Raw genomic sequence first — 23,388 nt, 5'->3', positions numbered from 1 at the left:
AATAGTCGTTCGTCAGAATGTTTGATGATCTTCTTCGTCCGAAACGCTGAACTTTTTGAGGTCTCGTTCAACCGAAACTACTCAAACCTGGCAACCAGGATCTTACGTAAACTCACTCCTATTGCTTGAATGTGATGATTCTCCACAGCGCATTGCATAAACTAAAGCATTTAAATTCGTATGAACCAAAATGAACACAGTGCTCCGTTTTCAAAGATAAATACATATGTTGATTTTTATTTTATTTATTTTTTACATCTTCGATAAATAAGAAAAATATAGAATGTGCTGAACTGGACCGCTTCGTTATGTCATCTTGTAACGTTTGCGGAGTAAACAGACGTGCCAGTATGGGTTATGACCCCCTGACCATACGCACGTGTTTCAGCTACGCTCTCCTATTAAAAGCCTTTAGGACGGGGGTTACCATGCTGCTATATGGGAGCTAAAAACCCCGAAAGGGATCACGATGACTGATTTCCCTGAATACGCCGCTGGTGCTCTTGTATTTTAACAGGTAGGTGGTTAGTTAAGCTAACAGGCTAACCACGGTTAGACACAGACCTCTTCGTGCCACAGTATCGTCTGGGGTAGTCTTAATGACATAGTAACTAAGTCGTCTATAACTGTATTTGTTAAAGCACGTCATGGCGGACATGTTAACTGTTATGCAGATATGTGCATGAAGTAAAATTGCTTATTTCTTTTTTTTTTTTTTTTTTTTGTTATAAAGACAAAGATGAGTCAACCAAAAAGTCCTTCTACTGCCATCAATGGCATAACTCCAATCCAGCAGATGATTTCTTCCTGCTCCGGAGCCCTGATTACGTCACTTCTCGGTGAGAAATTATAATATTAAATTCAGGCTCTTATGTAAACCACAGTCAGCTACTTTTTTACCCTGCGCCTATTTTGCTGTCTTAGAATGGATACGCAATAACTCCAGGTTGTACTTAAAATTGAATTGTTCAGTATCGATAAATTAGAATATGACTGAAAATTTGTTTATGATGGTAATAAAACAAAATCATCCCAATCTTTATACAGGGTGATTCATTTCGGGTGTTTACACCTGTTAATTTTGATTATTTCAGATTATTTTTATGAGGTGTTGCAGCTAATCAAAGAAAAATGTAAATAACATGCTAGATCAATAAAAAAAAGAATGAATGAATTTGATAAAACAGGCCGATCGCCTCCATGCCACTCTGCATTAATGCAGTTTCTCACTCAAAAAGAGCCCTCAACTACCAGTTGCATAAACCGTAAAGGACAAGGGCGTGCTGTTCTGTAAGCCAATTATTCTGTACTAAAAATCTTCTTTTACCCTTTTATAGTTAATATTTTATTTTGTGGAGAAACTGAATTAGAGGTTTTGATTAGCTCTAAGATGTAATTAAAATCTAACTCTGCGTAATTAATCTAAGTTATAGATCAGGTTTGCTCTTTGGATTTAAATACTGACATTTAATAAGCCTATATTTCAGTTTAGTGAGCTGCACCTGTTTTCAGCTTAGAAAACCAGGCAGTTACAGCAATGCAGAATATCAAATTCAGGAGTGATTTACGTCCCTTTTGTTAAATTGAATTAAAACAGAATATTTATCATAACAATGGTATAATGTATTAAAAGAATTATAAATATTCCTAAAAAGTCCAGCAAAAGTTCTTTATTTATTTATTTTGGTTGAAATAAAACAATTCATCGACTTGAAATAGTCCATTTGGTCAAAATTGTTACTGTTGAATACTATTTTCATCACAAATTCGGCCTTGTCACAAAAAAAGGCTTTCTGCTTGTATTCATTTTTAGAGGTGGGGGAAAAAAGCTGTTTTAAATTTAAGATAAAATGTACTTCCATGTTTTTTCTGGTAACCAGACCTTTCTTGGGCCGGAAAATGCTAACGTTTCACCTCAGTTGATTTGAACGATCTACTAATAGTATCAGTAGTAACGAGATGTTTCAGAAAAGAGCCGTTAACTAAAAACTCACATTAGATGATCAGCAGGAGGATGCTGCATCTGTCAGATGAAATTATCTGTTGCAGGTACTTTTCTGGGCCTTACATTTTGTCCTTCTGTTGACTCTCTGTTGTTATTTTGAAAAACACACTGCACATCATGCTATCATTGACAAGAACACCGACTGGATCTAATTTCTCTACTTCGCCTTAAGTCAACTAAAAAAAAACTTCAAACTCACCTGAATGATCCAAACTGGAAAACTTCTAAAATGTCTGGATGTTTGGAGGAGATTACACCTACTACTAATTGGTTAATCGGTGTGAGCGGATGAGCGGCACCTGGCTGCTGCTTATCCGCTTAAATCCTGTGGAAGTTGTAAGGCTGGGCTTAGTTTTACGTTAACACTGTTGCTGCATTTTACCTTCCTCGGCATTTATGAAATATATCCTGACACGATATCCTGTGTGTACCATGCATTACTGTCCATCTAAGATGTAATTGATGCAAATTTCTAACAATACAGATGTTTCAAAGAGACGTCCATGAATTAATAAAAACCAAGTTGAAAATATTTTGCATAGTGAAAAATATTTTTGCAAGGAAACAAATCTGAACCAGGAGAACCTGTTTATGGGGAACTGTTCCTGTAATATAAGCTGACGTTCATGCTGAGCTGCTTATTTTTCAGTCACACCTTTGGATGTAGTAAAAACCCGACTGCAAGCACAGAAAAACCCCTTGACCAAAGGTATAGTTTATGAAATCACATTTTAAGTAATCTTACATTTAATAACAACGTATTATAAACCTTTTTTAACCACTCTTTTAACATTTCTGAATGTGCTATATCATTTTACAGGCAAGTATTTTGTCTACTGCAATGGACTCATGGACCACATATGTGTGTGTGAAAACACCAAGGGCTGGTACAAAGCTTCCGGTCACTTCAAAGGCACCCTGGTAAGGTTTCACACAACGCACCGGTTACAATAAACTGAGAATGTAGAAATGTTTAGACTTGCATATTAGCTCCAGATTTGGTTTGCGCTCCGTTTCTGTGTGTATACAGAGAAAAACTGATCCCGTTATGACGTAAAGCCTCTCACTCCGCATCTCTGCAGGATGCCTTCTATAAGATAGTCTGCTGTGAGGGAGTCACGGCCTTATGGAGCGGTCTGCCTCCAACACTGTGAGTATAAAGCATCTATTTATTTTTTTTTCTTCTGCTATATTTTGGCTAATGTAGCCAATATACAGGGATTCTATGTAAAGTCTGGAGAAGTATGGAATGTAGGTCTTTTCCAGGTCTGGGTAGGTATGGAATAGGAAATATTAGCAGACAGAATAAGGAATATTTCCAATATTTTTATTCCCTTTATTCCCTATTCTATTATCCAACAGTTGCATCCATCCATCCGTCCGTCAGCCCATCCTATAATGGTTTATTTATTGATTTGTGGATTTGTTTGCTCAGTCATCTGTTTGTTTTCCATCCATCTTTCCTTTTGCGGGATCCACGTCTAACTAGTCGAAACCCTAAATACCACTTATTGAGCCATGCTGGTCTATCGGTGTTCATTCATTTTATGCTAAGCATTAATTTGGCTGTTTAATCTTGACACAATAGTAACTAGTTGAAATCCCTGTCAGTATTTGTAAACAGGGCTACACCCACTTTAAAACTGCATTCACAATAAAGTATTTTATAAGACATTTGACACCATTGGCTTCCAGGAATGATTTTTATGGGGTTAGATTTGAGCTACTCATGTTTTTGTTGTGGTTCCAGCGTGATGGCGGTCCCAGCCACAGTGATCTATTTCACGTGTTACGATCAGCTGTGTGCAGCGCTGAAGGTGAGGATGGGAGAGCGAGCCCAGGAGGCTCCTCTGTTAGCGGGAGCCATCGCTAGAGGTGAGCTGAGCACCGTCCCATCCGAGACTCCTCTGCTGTTATTTTGAAACTTATTTGGCAGAAATTGCACATGGTAAAAGCATTTTTTTTTTTTTTTAGCTTAGGCGCCAGAGGTGCTTGTTTCAGCTAAATGAATAGGTGACGTTGTCAATAGTTAGAAGTAAAGTTCCCGAAGTGTCCGAGGGCTCCAGCACAGTTTTACCAAACTGATTTCGTTATGAGGGAGTGAGAGGTTTCTCTGCCCTGATCCACTGTTTCTTATTCCCAATTTAATAACTGCCTGTAGGTGATTATTGCAGTCAGAGACAAAAATCTGGATGTAATTAAATCATGAGAATCGCTTATCTCTTTTAAATTAAAATGTTCCTTGGAACAGATTTTCTTTCTGATACCGTCGTTTGCCCTGGGTCTCGTTGTAATGTCGTGTCGATCACACAGGACAGAAGACGCGTGTTAATCTTTGATTCCGGCATCGCCTCCTCTTTGTTTCAGTGGGTTCAGCGACCGTAATCAGCCCCCTGGAGCTGATCCGCACCAAGCTGCAGTCCCAGAAGCAGTCGTACCGGGAGCTGACCAACTGCATCCGCTCTGCAGTGCAGACAGAAGGCTGGTGGTCTCTGTGGAGGGGTTTGGGCCCCACCCTGCTCCGAGACGTGCCCTTCTCAGCCATGTACTGGTACAACTACGAGCGGGGCAAAAGCTGGCTGTGCCAGTGGTATAACGCCAGCGAGCCCACGGTCACCATCACCTTCCTATCTGGAGCCGGGTCGGGTTCGGTAAGTATCTCTGATCCTCCTCCCGGGATCCACCGTCCAGATGCCCGCTGGATGTTGATTCGTGTTTGTTTTCTTTTTTTGTAGATTGCTGCCATTGTTACTTTACCGTTTGACGTGGTGAAAACAAGACGACAGGTGGAGCTCGGGGAGCTGCAAGCAACGAATTGTAATTATGAGATTATTTATTAATTACATGATAAATGATTGCTGATGTTTTTAGTTTAGCAATTATCAGGTATCAAGGTAAAGATGTGGGAGAATTTCAGGAGCTTTAAAATGGTTTATATACATCTGAAGGGTAACATGAGCGGCTCATGACAGACATACATAAAGCCTTAGAGGGCAGGTCAGTGACATGTGACAGTCGTTAGGGTCACAAGTCAAAGCCTTAGGATGGGATGAAACTGAGCGACATTGTGTGGCTCTCACTGAGTGATGGCTGTGATCATCAGCCTTTGTTAATCCTCTAGACTCCTTCATGCTTTTGGTCTGATAAGCACATTGATAAGCTGATCCTCCTATGTTGGACCATGTATTATTTGAGTTATTTTGCTGCTCTAATCTCCAAGCATGAGAGAATCAATGATACCGAATAAAGGCATGATTAGTTAAAGCTCGTCACTGTGTTTAAAACATTGTTCTGAGGAAGATTAAGTTAGTAGGAATCAGTTTTTTTCAGCTAAAAGTGCCACACAAAGAAGATAGCGGGTTGTTTTCATGGAAAATACACATCGATTCGAAGCAGAAGAAGCGCAGTTCAAAGCATCTTTAAAAGTCCAAAAATTAAAACTTTCCCCTCTGTTCTCTCAGCGTCAGGTCAGGTTTCCTCATCCACCTTCAGCATCATGCGGAGGATTGTGGCTCAAGATGGCTTCCGTGGGCTTTTCGCAGGTGTGTACTAATCTGATATTTATCAATTTTCTATCTAAGTAAGCAATATGATTTGAAGTCAAACATGTATGTCTGCGTGATCTCTTCATAAGTGTTTTCTCCACGCCAGGTTTCCTCCCCAGGCTGATCAAAGTGGCTCCAGCCTGTGCCATCATGATCAGCTCCTACGAGTTTGGAAAGGCCTTTTTCCGCAAACACAACCAGGAGAGGATCCTTCAGCAGCTGCAGTCCACAAACACGTGATTGGTATCCGTGAATCAACCATCCCCATGATCACTGCTAGATTAGAAACATGGGAAAACATGTAATTTTGCCAATCCTAAAGAGGCAGAAATAGGGGTTAAACTAAATATTCTAAGTATTTCCGCTCTGAGATCAATGCATATTAAATATCTTATAGTATTTATATTTTATTTTAGGATCGAGGCTATGAGAAATTATTTTTTTCATGTAAAAAAAAAAGAAGAAAAAAGTCGATTTACATGTTTAATGTATGTATCAGCCAGCAGATGGCAGCCACAGTTTGGTTTGTATTGAATCCTCATCATGTTCAAGTTGCCTGAGGATCATTTTATCCTGCTGCTTGTCACGCCTAGAGCCATGTTGACCAAAACTGTGAAAGTAGAGGGATGACGGTTTGCCAGAAGAACTTTATGAAAATGTGACGTCTCTAATGTTCAGATTTTATTCTCATCGGTCTTGCAAGCCTTCTTGTCCCCTCTGTCTCTGTGGACATCGACACACATCTGGAAATTTCAGTGTGAAAGCAAGTGGAGTTTATTTAAAATAAAATATTAAAAAAAAAAATGCAAATAAAACATCTGGTTAATGTCTGTGCAAATGCCTGCTAGAACGAGCTGAAGGCAAATACTGTATTTAGATGCTGAGGTAAACAGCAAATGACCATTAATCCAAATGACTTTCTACCAATGTCCTAAGGCGTTTGAGTAATATTTTTTTCTTTTTGCATGTAATTCATTGCAAACATCTAAAAACAGATCATTTTAAATCACCAACAGTTAACTATTAAGAAAAGAGAAGAGTAAATTATTGAAGTAAAATACTGCATCTTAGTATCTGAAGAGAACCCAGAAGTGCAGGGAGATTACCTGAGAACAAAAATCATGTGATAATGCAAAATGTACAACACGAACACTGGTGGAATAACAAAACATTTACATCTTAAAATTAAATACGCCAGTGGTTTAACGCCCTGGTATCAGCTGTATCAGAACAGATCAGAGCATCGCTTCGTTCAGTCAGCAGGAAACCAGCGACTGATCTGATCTAGTCAGCATTTATAGCTTAATCTTTGAAAATCACCTCTGCGACACTGAAATGAGACGAGAATTCATACAGCAGCTTTAAATCGACTCACTTCCTTTCCAACGTAGGAGAGAAGTAATGCTACACAGATAAGAAGCAAACTAAACTGAACACGTGTTGATGAGGTTACATCAGCTGGGACTTGATTTCAGTCTTCGTGTCGTCGAGCTTCGCCCGGTTCCCTTCGCTTCAAGTCCGGCTCAACATTCAGAAACACGGCACATAAAAATCAGCATCAATCACCAGCAAGAGGAAAGTTCCTGAATCGTTTGAATCGACGAGCTTCGTCCCCCTACGACGGAGTGACACCCGGACTGCTGATCTCTGTCGCAGGACTGGCCAGACATTCACTGGACTTCAAGCTGGCCAGAGATTTATAGCTGGCCACTGAGGTCAGGGAGCCACAGAGACCTCTAAGAGACGGAGTTTCCTCCTTACCTGCAAGACGAAGGACAAACATTTAATGTCCAAGCGATGGGTGAAGGTCTTTCTGTGTTTATAAGAGGAGACGTGCCTTGCGTGTTCGACGTGAGGCTCATGCCTGCAGAAAGCTGCTCCAGACTCTGGAAACTCTTCCTGCACGCAAACGTAAAAGAAACTGTGTTGAACATTAAATCAGACTGAACCTTCCCTGTTTTATGTCAAGCAGGATTAGCTAAATCACATTTTTTTGATAAATGCCTGAATAGTTAGAGGATTTTTTGAAAGATTTTCTTTTATTACTTAGAATTCAAAAATGCACAAACACAAGGATAAACATGTCGCTGACCAATCTGTGAAAGCCTGAATCTTCATATACTGGTTTTTCAAGCCTCTCATAGTTTTAATTCCCAACATTTGAGTTAAATGGGGGCTTCCTTATGTGGCTTCATGGGAAAATCAAACAAAATCAGCCAAGATATGAGGGAGAATTGTGCATCTCCAAATCCATGGCTCGAAAACCACTTCAAGATTACTGAAAGTGCCAGGTTCAGAAAGTATTAACACTGCGGTAATCTCCAGTCATCATTCAGGTCGAGAAGGAAATGGGTTCAGCGATCCAGAGATGAGCGGGTTTGGTGCCAAAAATTAAATCCATAACAAAAGCAAAAAGCAAAAGATCCCGTGAGGATGCTGGCTGAAGCCTTTACGGACAAGAAAGGCCACTCAGAGATCTAGAAGGCTTTACTCCACAAGATAAGACATATATATATATATATATATATATATATATATATATATATATATATATATATATATATATATATATATATATATACAGAAACATGATGAAAGCAAAATTATAGGGTGCCATACTAATTTTTATAGTCATTTTTATATTCTAATTTAAAAGGATCTAAATAAGCTTGCAAGCCTTAGAACATGATCCCAACTGTGAAGTACAGGGGTGGCAGCATCATGCGGTGGGGGTGTTTCGCTACATGAGGGACTGGGTCGCTTTTTAAAATAAGTAGCGTCATAAAGGAATAAAGAAAATAACATTAGGTGGAAACATTAAAAGAACATCTCAAGACGTCAGCCAGGATGTCCAAGCTTTGATGCGGCTGGGTCTTGCATACGGACAATGTCCATAAGCATGCACTGCCAAGTTATTTACACAGTGTAATATGGACAAGATGTCCAACAGAGAATATGCAGGGAGAGCGGAAAAACTGGGAGCTAGGTGTCCTACAGAGCTGATTCGGTTACACCAGTTCTTGCAGGAGGAATGGGGCACAACTATAGTGAGAAACAGGTGTAATAAGGACAGAAAGTTTCACTATTCAGGCATTTAATCATCTAGCTAAATTAAGATCCAATTACACACTGTCCAATTCATCTTAGGTACAATACAGTAAAATCCAGTAAATCAAATCATGAAATGCTCATTGATAAACAAGTTTTATATTTAGAAACATCAAGCAATCTGCATGAAGTCTTTGACTTTGCAGGTACTTTTCATCTTGAGCAAGCATGGGGCAAAAATATTAATATTTTTCACCATGGACATCTACAAAAGGTGGATTAAGGCTGCTTTTAATGATTCTGCCCCTTGAATCCAAGACTTTCACACTTTCTCCATCTTGGTTTTGGGCGGCTATGTCTATAAGGTAATAAGGTGGATTATATACACTTTTTCTTATTGTTTTTGAACCATATAGACACAAACATCACCACTGTAAACATTTAGAGAAATATTAAAAAAAGATGTCAAAAATGCTTTTTGAAGCAAGACAAACATTTCGACATTTAAATCTGCTAAAATTGGAAATCAGTGACAAACAGAGTGTGTTGGTTGCGAGGTGTTAGAGTAACTGAAGATGAAAAAACAAATGCCATACTCCTCCCACTGCCCAGTGCTCTTCCTGTACAGCAGCGTGTCCAAGGCAACAGCGTTGGCATCCAGGGTATCTGGAGACGGCCACTGATTGGTCAGATGGGCTGTTAGTTCCTGTCTGGAACGCAAATCGTTGTTTTTCAGCACAGTCCTGAAAATGCGAGAACATGACAGGACGAGCGTTATTTTTCTCACCAAAATAAAATAGTTATTGATAACGAAATAAAAAAGCCCAAGAAGTCGGCTTCAAGAATATGTCTCAACTATTTCTGTCAGTCTTGGACGATAACAAAGGAACAGATGTTGCTCTCCAGAGGTTTTCAGCTTCTTCAACATTTCCTCAATCAATAAAAATTTTGTTGTCATTCTTCTAAATGTCAGAATTATAAAATATATTAAATCATATTTAACACATCGAACATTTATGCAAAATCTACCCAGCTAAGTTTTGAGCATTTTGGTGCCAAAAGCTTTTAATTTTACCCACGAAGCACATTTTAAAAAACTGTTTAATTAATGTGCTGTACAGCGCTAACACAGATCAAACTATGGCATAATTAATAATGATTAAAAACTCCAAGATTACATTAAATTATCCAGATGAGTAAGTTTTACTGAAGTAGCTGCATGTGTGCAGGATTTCAATTGGTGGAGGATTGAAGGTCATAGGGAAAATCCTAATTCAACAATGAAACATATACAAACATAATGGAAAACATTTAGTCACATTACACCAACAAAGTGATGAGTTTGACTGGGATTCTATCTGATAGACCAACAAAAAAATAGACCATTATTATGAAATGGTATAAAAATTAGCACCAGTTTCACTTTTTTCTTTAAATTGTGGCGTATGTTTGTTTTCAGGCCAGGTCAAAGGAAATCCAGACCTAAATCCAATTTAGAACCTGTGGCGGGAAGTAAAAATAGATTTTCAGAGACTCTCTGCATCCAGTCACGCTGCGCTTGTAAAGAATGGGCAAAAAGCTTGTAGAGACATGCCCCAAAAAGACTGATGAAACCCATTATCGTTTCTATGTGTTGGCCTATCAAATCAAATCCCACATGTGACAAAATATGAAAAACGTCTCAAGGTAGGAGAATGTGCGTAAGAGGCTGTGGTTTAATTTTCCTTATAGACTCCATTTCATTTTATGTCCAAGGTGCCTCCTGAGACGTGCATTTAACATTTGAACTGCACTGATGAGCAGCCATTACACTTTAATGGCAGAAATCCTCTCGACGCCATGCCGGCTAGCTCTGAGTTGGTTATCAACCATTATTCTTACAACGATTAAAGGACTGATGGTCAAACATCACTGACGGCATTTTCTTTTTCTGGTTAGAAAAGGGCACCGAGTGCAGTGGATCCAAGAACGCAATAATAATAATAAAGTGCTGTAATCCCCAGAGGTCATCCTGTCCTAAATGTCAAGTTCGCAGAAAGATTTTCTTCAGACCTCCCGACTAAAACCGCCCCTGCAGCCATGTGTGCGCTTGCTGACAGACAAAAATCCTCTAAAAGGAGACTCACAGTTGGTTCTGCAGCTCCACTATGATATACTCAAGCTGTTGTTTCTCCAGCGTGTGGGAGAGGTGTGCGTCTGCTAGGCTCTGCTGAAGGGCTTTGCTGTGAGAAACGGCCTCCGACAGCTGGGCTTCCCGTAGGCGGACCAGCTCTTCCAGGTAACCCTGAGGCGAGCAAACACACACAGTCCTGTTTGTTTATTCCCATGAAGGTAATGCTGAATTATTGCATATATGGAGGTGATGTTTTTTTTTCCCACCCACCCCCCACACTAAAGACAAACAGAACGCAGCAGGAAGAAAAAGTCACATTTTAGATGCAGGATGAGTGTGTTTTAAACCAGTATTCCTCACACGGTGTTGTCTCCTCTTGGCATTTCAAGAACCAGGCGGCTGATTATCACGCGGGCTCCAAGCAAAATGTCACGCTGCCTTAAATAAAGTCACCCAGCCCCTTCCACACAAAGCCACACACCTTCTGCTCCAGAGCCATGCGGTACTTCTGCTCGAAGCGTTTGCACTTGCTGACCAAGTTGCTCTGCTCGGTGAAGATTGACGCGGCGGTCGCCGCTTTATCGGGGGTGCTGCTCTCGCTGCCGCTACTTCCCAGAGTCCTCATCTCCTCCTCGTCGCTGCTGATGCTGTCTGCGCTGCAGAGAGGACCAAAAGCGCACCGGCACATTAGTATGCATCCATGTCTGCCAAAAATGACACCCGTCTGACCCTTTAGGAAATTAAATCTCGCTCCCCTGACAGCAGACACACTCTTGAGTTTTTAAATGAGTTCACATGAAGAGAGATAAGGAGACTGGACGACATTTAATAAACCCCATTGCCTAAATGTTGTGAGCAAAATCTTTTTCTGCATTCAACCAGTTTAAGTTGATTTAAACTTAAACTGGTTACACAACTTAAATTTTAATGGGTGCATGTACAGCACCCATCACAATTGTTGGTACCCTTGGTAAAAATGTGCAAAAGACTTTAAAATCAAATATTTCTTAACACTAAAAATGTTAGAAATATTCCTTTAAATTTAGCACATTTCTTTCAATACGAAAAAAAATTATTGACAAGTACTGCCACCCATGAAAAATCCTTTAAATTTATCCTATTTAACATTTACTTTATTCATTCTTTACTGTTTTTCAGTCAATCAGAGTGTTGAGGAACTTGTAAATATTAAACTATGACTGTGTTCCCCCAGGATATAAAGGGATGCGACACAAGCAACCTTTTCTTGACTTATCTTCAAAATGGCAAAGACAAGCGAATGCAACGTTCAAGTAAAGCAAATGTGTTTTGTCTGTGCAAATTCTCAGTTACCCGGGTCTTCGCAACAGCAAACAGGCTTAAATCGGAGGCAACCGGACATTCGTTCAGTTCTTTCTGAAAACGTTTCGACACCTGTCCAGGAGTCTTTGTCAGTCCTGGTGGCTAACACTTAGCAACCTTTAGTTTGTGTACTGCTGTTTTTAAAGGACATGGAGGCCCATCCTCCTAGGCTCATTCTCAGTCAGAAGCAAATCAATGGCCCACCCGCCACCGTCCTGGGTCGTTAGAAGCTATTGCTTGGTGTGAGTGGAGTACTTGGTCACCTGAGTCATGATGAGACTGCTGATGTAATTTATTTGGAATGTGTTGGAAGACTAAGCTGTAAACACGGGGAGTTGGAAGCCCAATCTTCCACCTCTGTTTAATCATGGCTTTTCTTTTTAGACCAAGATGGCCTCTTTCACCCCTCTTTTCATCTGTTCTCCCTGTTCAAAATCTGGACCTCACTGTTGTCAAAAGAGTGTCCTTTGTTCTTGAGGTTCAGGTGGACAGCTGAATCTTGCCCTGAGCTGCTGGCCCTCCTGTGCTGGGCCATACATTTATGTAGCTGCTGTTTAGTTTCTACAATGTAGGAGTCTGAGCAGTCCTCACTGCATTGGACCGCATAAACAACGCCACGCAGCTGTGGTTTGGTTGTTCTGTCTTTGGGATGAACCGGTTTTTGGCTGAGAGTGTTATTATGTTTGAAATTTACTGGTAAGCTGTGTTTGGAGAAAATTATCCGGAGTTTCTCAGAAACTCCTGACACATAAGGAATGACAATGGTCTTGCATTTCTCTGTTTTCTCCTCTATGTTCAATGCTGTTGTTTTTTTCCGCCAGCTTTGTTGGCTGATTTGACAACGTCCCATTTTAAGAAACCACAAGCTTGCAGTGATTTCCTGACATGCCTGTGTTCTTCTTGTTTCTCCTCTGTGGCAGAGGGATTGTTCTCAGCCCGGTAACTCAGAGTTCTGATAACAGAGAGTTTGTGCTCCAGTGGGTGATGGGAATCAAAATGCAGGTCGGTGTGTGTGGGCTACTGGTAAACTTCAGTTTTGAGCCTCCCATCTTCCTCAATTACATCAGCAGTCTCGTCATGAGACTTATGATTATCGTCTGCAGCAATACACTCACTAAATATTTTATTATTAATTAAAAATGATACGTACTATTGTAGTATATAGCAATTATCTATAATATATAATGAAAATGTTTCTGTGTTTCCCTGCAATGGACTGGCGACCTGTCCAGGGTGTACACCGCCTCTCGCCCATTGACAGCTGGAGATATGCACCAGCACCCCTAGCAACCCCAATAGGGATAAGTATATATAAGTTATGGACAAGTTATGGACATATATATACATGTCCATAACTTGTTTTACCAAATCTCAAATTAAAGTGGCAACCACATGATTTATTAATGAATAGGGAATGGGAGTAATTATGTTCATCTTCTTCCCACTTCTTTTCAAGCTAAATTTGTTCTTTGTGTATGTATGCAGTATTATTATTATAAAAACAATTAACTGTTATAGATAGATAGATAGATAATCCAGTTTTATATATATATATATATATATATATATATATATATATATATATATATATATAGCGCTCTGCCATGTAACTAAGGATTTATTTGTGAAAAAGCACCTCATGTCCGCCGTTGTTATGGTGGCGTGTCAAAAACATACAGCCAAGTCAATACAAAAATGGTTCACCGAAGGCAAAAATCAATGGTCCTACATCTTGTGCTAAATCTATGGGTGAGCTAATGAGGCCAAAGATGAGCCGGATCCATTTAGGATCAATGCAAAGAGGAATGGCTCCAAGATCCCTCTCGCTGAATGCTTGAACTCTGGGAACGTGGCTCCAGAACACTAAGCGCTGCCCTTCTGGAGAACAGGTTGTTCACCATAGTATTACCAGCAGGGATGTGAGGAAGTTGTTTGTTTCTCTTGTCGCTGTTTCTTTCACATCTATTTGTGGTCCTGAGAGTGACACGGATGTCGATGTGAATCACTTCATAGAACATACCTCTGTGTGAACTTCAGGTACGGCGTGTAGTCGATGACGGCAGGACAGCTGTCGTCCAGACCCTCCCCTTTCAGACAGAAGCTACGAAAAGAAAACAAGAGTGTAAATCAAGGCACCGATTGTCCTGTATTAACTGCTTTTAATCAGCATTTTTGCTAAGTACTGAAACTTTACAACCAAGTAGAGAAGAAACTAATAGAAAAGGGCCCTTGGTGTCTTAAAAGATGTCCATCTATCACTTGAGTTGTTCCTTCAATTCAAATGTTGACACTGTAGCAAATCAGGTAATCACTAAAATGTAGTAGCATTGTTATAATTTGGTATATAGAAAACTTTGTTTTCTATATTCTTTTTTGTTTTTTAAAACGTTTTGTACACAACATGGACGTTTTGACAGTCCTTCACCTATACTTTTCACAAAAAGGGCATTTGTTTTCGATTGAATATTTATTTATTCTAATAATACTTAGTAGCAATAAAATGTGTGGGTCGAGCTGTAGAGCCACGTGTGTGGGTAACGCCTAGGGTTGGGTGATATGGACCAAAAATAATACTGATATTTTTAGGCTGAATGCTGATCTATGATTTTTATCTCCATATGTAAAATCTTGTAAAATCACAACATTTGGAACAATTTATTAAAAACAGAAACTGAAATTCGTATTAATGTAAAACCTTTTCAACAATTAGCACACAGACTAAGTACAGCATCTTACAATGTTTTCATATTGTCTTGACAAAGATGACAGCGTCCTCTGATGAGGACACTATTGCAACTGCAATTTCAGCAATATTAAAAGTTGCTCTGGCTAAATTTTATCTTAATTTAGTCAGATATATTCTGTGTAGGACGAGTGCAACACCAGGACCTAATGCTGGAACTGCCAGTGTTTCTCAATGGGATGATTTTTATGGGCTTTAATGATGTTGTAGCAGCACACACAGGAGCCATCAGGCCAGGCATGCAACTAATAATGCAAAATCCGCAGGTTCGAAAAAAACGAATGAATCGCAGCAATATCATGAAGGAAATCTGCTTTAATAAAAACTAATATTAATGCCATTAAATCTGAAAGGAATTTAATTAATAAACTGAGAGACAACGCATTTTATTTATTGTGCCAGCCATTGATCTTGTGAAACCGTAAATCTGGTCTTTTCTCCACTTTTTGTGCAATTGGTTTTGTCGCCGCCGTGGAGCAGCAACTACAAGCGTCTCAATGACGACATCCGTACAACAGAGAGGGAAAGTCTCACTGACTCACAGTAGATCAGACAGTAGATCATTACAAGCACCTGAAATCAATGGTGTTGAGTCCAATGAGCGTATCTGCCAACAGCCCCGCCTCTTCTCCCAGCATGATCGCTCCCTCCTCAAAAAACCTCCTACAGTCGACACAAACACACAGATCATCAGCGTTTAGTTCAGTTCAGAGACCATTAGAGAAGCAACAAAACTCGTTCACATCTGTGCTTTTATGAGCATTTGAGGACCTGGTGGTTTTGAAGTCCTTCAGTGCGAATGAGATGTACTCTGAGAGCCGCTTCTCCATCAGAACAACTCTGATCCAGGCTCTGCCCTGCATAGACACAGAGGAAACTCAACCTGAACAACAAGCTAAACATCCAAACATGCATTTGTTTACGAAAGCACATCAACAGTTTGCAGTAAAAATGTGTTAATGAACTAGAATATTAAAATGGAAATACTTCAATTAATATCTTATGAAACGTAAAAAACTAAATTAAGGCGTTAAGGAAAAATGTACACATTGTTTAATCAGTTCTATAAAAAAATAGATTTTTCTAACAGCAATGTCGCCTATATACCCATATGGTTTAAATTCTGCTTGCTTATACTAGATATGGTTAATATCCACATGTTTTATGCTGCTGCAGCTCTTCTCCAGCTCTCCCTGCAGTATTGGAAAAATTGTATATGATGCCGGCATGGGGCGGGGCCACACCTTGGCTCTTGATGATCGCACATTTTCCATGCTCTCAATGCTGCGGATGCAGTTATGAGGTACTTTACTGCAGGACGCTTTTATGTAATCCCAGAAACTACGAGGACTCTCGTAGCCAAACCACGTTGTCTGACCTAAAATACAGAGAAACAGGATTTAAGTTTGGACAGGGTACTTCAAAATGTTTAATTTTAACTAATTGTTTTCACAAAGATTTTCTAACATTTTTCTTTCTCTTAATAAAAGCTTTATTATACAGGAATGGACTGGAAGGATTGAATTTGAATCCAATTTGATTCAGCATAACTGGATATGAACTGCACAGCAAAGTACCTCGAGAAGACAGATGTTATACATTTGTACTATACAAATAGACCCAATTTGATCGCATATAAATAAATTTCCTTCTATCGCTTCTAAACTTTTTAGACCACAAACTAAAGTATAAATTGTTGTGTTTAATTGAAATGAATGCACTGTGATGACTAGATGGTTTATCAGTTTAGGAAAGAAGTTTACAAAAATTCTCACTGCTACCAACTGCGCCACTGGGCAACCAGAACTAAGTTCCTTGGTCCTGGGTTTGAATCCTGACCCTGGTCTTTCTACATGGAGTTTGCATGTTCTTCTCGTGCATGCATGGATTCTCTCTGGTACTTTGGCTTCCTCCCAAAGTCCAAAGACATGACTGTCAGGCTAATTTGTCTCTAAAACTGCCCTTAGATGTGAGCGTCTGTGTGCTTGGTTGTTTGTTCTGTGTTGCGTTGATGACGACCAGTCCAGGGTGCACCCTACATCTCACCAAACGACCTCTGGAGATAGACACCAGGTATAGATAATGGATGGATGGATATTCAAAGAGTATTCAAATGATTCTTAGAATATAACTAAAAAATTAACAGGAGTGCAGCTAATTATGACAGAAAAGTGATGATGATTGTCTATCAAATTGGCTTAAATTCTTTCTTACTAGTTGTGGTAGGTGGGTAAAACTGTGCAACCTGGGAAAAAATATTTAAAACTAACATTGATAATGGTATGAACATTAAGGATTGTGATTTATAGTAAAACCAGACACTGGGTCTACACTACATTTTATTAAACGAGTCGGTGATACGAAGGCATACGTAATCAAACACTCCACCCTTCAGTCTGGATAAGATAAACCTTACACTGCCTTGCAAAAATATTAAAGCCAAATAAACTTTAAAAAAAAAAAAACATAACAAAAAAATCCTGTGATAGACCAACACAAAGTAGAGCTTAATTACAAAAGACGGAAAGCTGTGACATGTTTGTATTCAGCCCTGAGTCAATACTTTGCAGAACCACCTTTTACTGCAGCTGTGGCTGCAAATCTCTGAGGAATGTCTGCAGCAGCTTTGTAAGTCACGAGACTGAATCGTTTCACCCATTTTTCTTTGCAAAGCAGCTCAAGCTCAGCCAAATCTATTGGAAAGCATCTGAGAACAATTTTCAAGTACTTCCACGGGCCAATTAAATCCACGTCTAGCCCACTATAACACATGAAGATGCTTTAATATAAACCATTCCTTTTTAGCTCTGGCTGCATGTTTAGGGTTGTTTTCCTGTTGGAAAGCCCATAGTTCAGTCTTTTGCAGCTTCTAACAGGTTTTCTTCAGGATATCCTTGCATTTAGCTCCATCTTCCCACCAACTTTAACCAGCTCGCATACACCTGCTGAGGAACGCTGTCCCGACAGCATGATGCTGCCAGCGCGTTTGTGGCTGTAATTAGGCAAACTTTTCTTAGGGTATTACTACTTTCTCTATGTGTGTTTTTCGCTCTGTTTCTTTAACCTTTACATGCCTTTGAGCCGATGACTGAGGATGTGCTCCAGGATGGACACAAAGTTAACAAACTCTGGGCAAGAGTCGTCTATGGTTTCAAAGCAGGAGCGATCCAGCAGAGTCTTCACTGAAAACCTTAACAGAAAGAAGATGCACACAAAATTAGGTTACTAAGGTTTTTTTTAAAAGGGCAGCATCACAGATTTTCATTCTTAAATAGCAATGTTGAAATAATTATCTCAGGTTTTTTTTTATATATCTTATTCAAGTCAAAAGCTTGGACCAAGAATTATACAAACAGCATTTGACAGAAACATGAATTTACCAGACTGAACCAACAAGAGGATCATTGAGAATAATACCATCTAGATGTAGAGAGTTTGATGTTTAGAGAAGACGGATCACCAATTAAAAACACGACTCGCCAAACCTTTCACTAATCAGGTTCAAGCAGACAAATTTCAGACCTGTTCAACACAGCAGTAACATTAATCTTCTGTGATGAAAGCAGCCACAGCGCGCAGTCCCGTCCACTGCTGCACAAACCGACTCCATCTAATCTGATTGTAACTAAATAGACAGGAAGGAAAGTCGGCACATAGGCCTGCGATGTGCTTCTGTGTACGTGTGTCAAACCGTGTGTAGCCCTTGACGCTAACTAAATAATCTAACTTCAAATCTCGCTCTGCCTCCTAGCCGCTCCTCCTCGTTGCCCGGCAGCAGGATGACGATGGACCGTGAGCTTCCTGTGCGACACCTGATAAACCTCGTTAACTTTCAGAAACCTGAAAAATACCCTCCTGCAAATCAGTTCAGCCCAGTTCTTCTTAACACAAACTAAACTGAGCCCTGCTGCAGCCATTCGATATACTATTGCATCAGTTCCCCTCTAATGATTGTTTACAGTTGATGAGACAAGATAATTTAGCAGTTTATTTAATAACACTGTTGCTGCTTCTTTGGTTAAAACCTAAAATCCTACATGTGTTATTACTATTTGTCAAAATGACCAAACAGATCAGCATGCCTGCCTCCCTGTGATGACGGAGGGCTATTTTTATGCTCGGTGCATCAAATGCAAACTTTGCAGCCTCCATTAGAACATCAAATCTGACCAGCTCAGCAAAGTCCGACCACAGTTCTGCCCGCTGTTAAATCAGTAAGAGGTTCGTACAGCGCATTTCAGCAAAGGTCATCGCTCACTATGTACTGTCTGTGAAGAGCACTCTAGCACCTGTAATCAAAAAACAGCACAGTTATGATCTGCAATGTAACACATCTATTTAAATGATGATTCTTGTATGGTCTTGACCACATCCAAAGCATCGCAATATGCCACAAGTTGCACATATAATGTTTAAAATGTGCTTGAATGAGATGCAAAAGTTTATTAAAGAATACATTATATGGTATTTCTATGCATTGCCACGACGCAGATAATTTAGATACTAAGAATAAGAATTAAAACATCATTGGATTGATAAATTCACAAGGAATGAGAGGGATCCAGTAACGCCCTGGAGATGTATCCAGACATGTATTGCATGTTAAGACAGTACCTATAAGAGCATTTATTTATTCATTTAAATTTCATTCATTTAAATTTAATCCGCTGGTTAATAGTTCTTCACTCAATATATATATTTCTATTCTGTTCATTTATTTATCATGTTCTGTATAATCATAATTCTTCATATTTTTTTTATTACTTAATTCTGTTTGATGATGTGTTCTGACTGAGGCTCACATCCTACTATAAAACATTAAAATGAATGCATCCATATTGTTTGTTTCCCACTTTATCTTATTCAATTCAGAGTGATCTAATTGTCTACCAAACAAAGGTTTGTCATGTTTACTTCCTGCATATGTAAGGTTGTGGTGTCCAAGATGCGGCCCGGGGGCCATTTGTGGCTCTCAAAAGGAATTTGAATGGCCTGCAGCTGTAATTTAAGAATAATAAAACTTTGGTCCACCTGCAAAGGCAGCTGAAAGTAAAATTCTTTAAGAACATAATGGTAACCCGGTTTTTGCTTTATTTTAATTTAAAGCCATGTTAAAATGTCATGTAATTGAAAAATGTAACTGCCCTATGTGACCTGTCTTTTCCTCTATGTGAGATTTTATCTATGTTGTACTTCTGTTTGTATTTTAACTGGTGTGCCGTCTTGGCCAGGTCTCCCTCGAAAAAGAGATCTTAATCTCAAGGGACTTCCTGGTTAAATAAAGGTTAAATAAAAAAAAATAAAAAAATTTAACTTCATATCCATATTCATACCCATTTTTTGAAACTTGACTCAATATAGCAAACGTTTTTGAATCCAGGGACCCAAGTGATCCTGGTTTGCTTTTGAGGACAGACTTCTGTACTAAGGTGAAGAAAATAGAAAACACACAACCCCGACATATTAGGAAAGTTTATATAATTTTTTTTTTAATGAAGCAAACAAGCAAAATCCATTTTATGATTCAGATCTATGTGTCATTTCTGTGGCATTTGAAGGACCCAGTATGGTGTTCAGTGGTGAATAAAGCAACTTAAAAGTGCAGTGCAGGAACTGAAAAATGCAGGCACAGAGAAACAAGATGGTTAAACCAAAATGAGAGCAGCTGAACCAACAGTGGGCAGAGAAAACCAGGCTGTATATATATGCAGAGGCAGGGGTGAGAATAAGGAAGAAGACATATGGAAGTATTTAGATGAAATCAGGAACAGCTGAGATCAATGAAGGTAGAGAGCTGAGGATATAAGAGAGTACTGCACTGGGGTTGACAGGGAGGAACAAAGGAGGAAATCCAACCAAATAAATAACATACAACAAAAGTAAGAACTAATAAACGAATGCAAAAGGAAAAGTAACTAAAGAAAGCATGATCCAGGAATTTAACAAAATAAAAACCCAAACACCCAAGGATCCTGACACTTTAGTAATTTACAGATCCATTTCCACAAAAAAATCAAACTACTTTTATTTAGACACAATACTGAATCTCTAGTTTATTGTTGAGCAGGCTAAAAACTTTTTTTTTTTTTTTTCCAACCTAAAATCTAACCAAAAATATATGTTTTTGGCCCATTAATACTTCCTGCATAATGATTTTGGCCCAGTTATTAAACACTGCTGGTATAAGGTGTGTATCATCCATATTGTGTGTTTTCCTGCTACGCTCTTATTGTCTTATGTGCATCTATTTGCTTGTGTTGCATAAAAGGGGGGAAAAAAAACAATTTGGTTCAGTTTCTTTTGGAGCTGCCAGAGTGCAAAACACCAAAACCTCCAGGCTGATGAACTACACCGCTCAGTCAGAGCTGCCTTGTGATAACTAAATCAATCTTAAAGCCTTAACAGCGTTAATTTGCTGCTGGAATAAAATGAAATGCACAGAAAGGCAAACTGAATTAAAATCCACCACATTATGCTTTTGGCTAAATTATTAAAGAGCATCCACAGAAAATTTGTTTGGAAAGATGTCTTCTTTTCAATTAGCGACTTAAAGCTGCTGCATCAGTGTCTACAGCAGTGCCTTGCCTTCAATCTAACATTCACATTATTCACTCCTTTATTCACCCTTAAACACCATCATGCAAACATACAATATAACCATACAAATGACAGCAGAAACACAAAACATATCCATTTATTCGCTGAGGTTGCAGTTTCAAGCAGTTTGAATAATAGATGTTCGGATTACCTACCTCACTGGTTTATCCAGCTAACTCAATAATACTGATTTTACTAACTGGATCAATGATTCCCTTTTACAAACATAAGATCGGATATACTATTTTTATTAAAGTTAATGAGAAAAGGTAACCCCATAAAAGGCTTAGAAAAAAGAATGCAAGAAACAGAAATAAGCTTAACAGATTAAAAAGTAGTAAATTAGTAAAATCGGGTTGTTGTGCTTTACTCGGGTTTAATGCCACTAAAAAGAAAAAGAAAAGGGTGGTTACTCTCCCACAACCTCTTGAAAGGGTCAGCTGACCTATTGATGGTGAGCTGTAATATAATCTAATATTTTTACCAGATAAAATAAAGTTAGGTTTTAAAAACAATATGTTAAACATGTGAAGCAAATAGAAAAACAAATGAATGGCATCAATTGTGTTGAATTTGATTGATTGATTGATTGATTGATTGATTGATTGATTGATTGATTGATTGATTGATTGATTGATGACTAATGTGGAGGCAGTAAGATTTGGGCAACATATCAGCCTGGTCAGTGAGTAGCAGCCTGCTTTAATTACATGAATGCTCAATTCTTGAGGAAAGGTTCACAGAGGCAAATGTTGCTCTTCATCATCAGTCTAAACATTGAGCAGATTGCGATATTACCAGGTTGGTTTTCTGGACAGCCACTGCCAAGGCGTGTAAAAGACCCACACCTTCCTATTCGTTATGATTTGATGACTGTCAGGAAGATTGAGTGGGAGCTGCCAGTCAGTAAATGACATCTGCCAGCAGCACTCAAAGGGCCATGAATCAATGCTGTCAACCCAGCGCTCTGAACAGTAAATGACAAAGGAAGCAGGCAATACAAGCAGATGACAAGTGTGTGTGCCCACCCCAGCATCCTTACAGCCTCTATAAACACAGAACTGTTTGATTTAAATGAAGTTCAGGCCCTCTCTTCAAAGGATTATATAGTTGTTTTTGCACACTTCTAAATAATCCATTAAACGTTGCTGCTCAAGGTAAATTATTTCCCTTTCCATGATGCCAGATAAAGACTTTTGCAGTGATCGAACAGCTCATTTAGATGCATTATAAAAAAAATATAAAAAAATAAGAAGCAAAAGCCAATTTGTTTGTGCGACATATTTATGTGCTGGATGTGTGGAACTGCAGCTTTGGCCCTGCAATGAACTGAATGTGAAGGCATCAGAGGAGGAATATGAGTATGAATGTTTAATGAAGGACTGAGGAGGCTGTTGGTGTGTTTGAGAGTGAGTGGATGACATTAGGTTCCTGAGCAGCAGCCAGCCCACCACATGCCCACTCTACATGTCTGATCGGTGCTCACGCAGAGACTCAGCTTTGTTCAGTCAAAGGCTCGGTGAAGGATGCAGATTAAGCTCTTTTCTATATTTAAAGCAAAACCACCGGATTATTATTATTAACATTGTTGTTGTTGTTAAATAAAATTAGTGAGCCGTTGTTCCGCAGCAGGCGCATTTAAGTCATCCGAGTCAGAGAGAGCATCATCTACCTGCAGACCGTCAGCAGGTTCCTCCTCTCCACCACGCCGCTCCTGCCCGCTCCGCGCTTGCGGCTCAGCGACGCCATCCCCGCCCCCGGTACCCGGTGCCCGGCTGGTGTTTGCGGCGGTGCGCTGACCCACTCTGCTGCCTCGGAGCGAGGCCAGCACCGGCGGTGTTCGTCACCACAGAGCTGCGGAGCCGAGGATGCTCCTGGGGAGGACGACAACACAAACCCATGAAAAGAAAGAGCGCCTCCTGTTGGCTCCTTCAAAATAAGAGCGTCTGGAATTTTCAAAATATGCTCCCACTGATTGTTCAAAAAAGGCATGTAA

General features: G+C 39.4%; 2 protein-coding genes across 3 annotated transcripts; one reads left to right on the top strand and one right to left on the bottom strand.

Annotated features, from left to right (window-relative positions):
* The first annotated feature begins 306 nt into the window (after window positions 1-306).
* On the top strand, window positions 307-6,352 carry slc25a40 (solute carrier family 25 member 40). Of its 2 annotated transcripts, none has more exons than XM_012865734.3 (10): window positions 307-517; window positions 734-839; window positions 2,655-2,714; window positions 2,826-2,926; window positions 3,088-3,155; window positions 3,756-3,880; window positions 4,373-4,656; window positions 4,741-4,822; window positions 5,473-5,547; window positions 5,657-6,352. In XM_012865734.3, exons 2-10 carry the CDS (start codon window positions 740-742, stop codon window positions 5,788-5,790), a joined length of 1,029 nt encoding a protein of 342 aa, XP_012721188.2. In that variant the 5' UTR covers window positions 307-517; window positions 734-739; the 3' UTR covers window positions 5,791-6,352. The 2 variants fall into 2 exon arrangements, with proteins under 2 accessions (XP_012721188.2, XP_012721187.2); XM_012865733.3 differs by having other exon boundaries at window positions 5,467-5,547.
* rundc3b (RUN domain containing 3b) lies at window positions 6,309-23,311 on the bottom strand. The gene is made up of 11 exons (XM_036133877.1): window positions 23,065-23,311; window positions 17,870-17,985; window positions 16,040-16,173; window positions 15,567-15,652; window positions 15,369-15,458; window positions 14,073-14,153; window positions 11,193-11,367; window positions 10,725-10,882; window positions 9,195-9,341; window positions 7,388-7,449; window positions 6,309-7,311 (listed from the first exon to the last, which is right to left on the bottom strand). Exons 1-11 carry the CDS (start codon window positions 23,139-23,141, stop codon window positions 7,166-7,168), a joined length of 1,272 nt encoding a protein of 423 aa, XP_035989770.1. The 5' UTR covers window positions 23,142-23,311; the 3' UTR covers window positions 6,309-7,165.
* Between the last annotated feature and the right edge of the window lie 77 nt (window positions 23,312-23,388).

This window comes from Fundulus heteroclitus, chromosome 3, assembly GCF_011125445.2.
Source record: "Fundulus heteroclitus isolate FHET01 chromosome 3, MU-UCD_Fhet_4.1, whole genome shotgun sequence".
In the NCBI taxonomy this organism is placed as follows: Eukaryota; Metazoa; Chordata; class Actinopteri; order Cyprinodontiformes; family Fundulidae; genus Fundulus; species Fundulus heteroclitus.
The sequence above is the reverse complement of the archived record's forward strand: the minus strand, read 5'-3'. Positions and strand labels throughout refer to the sequence as shown.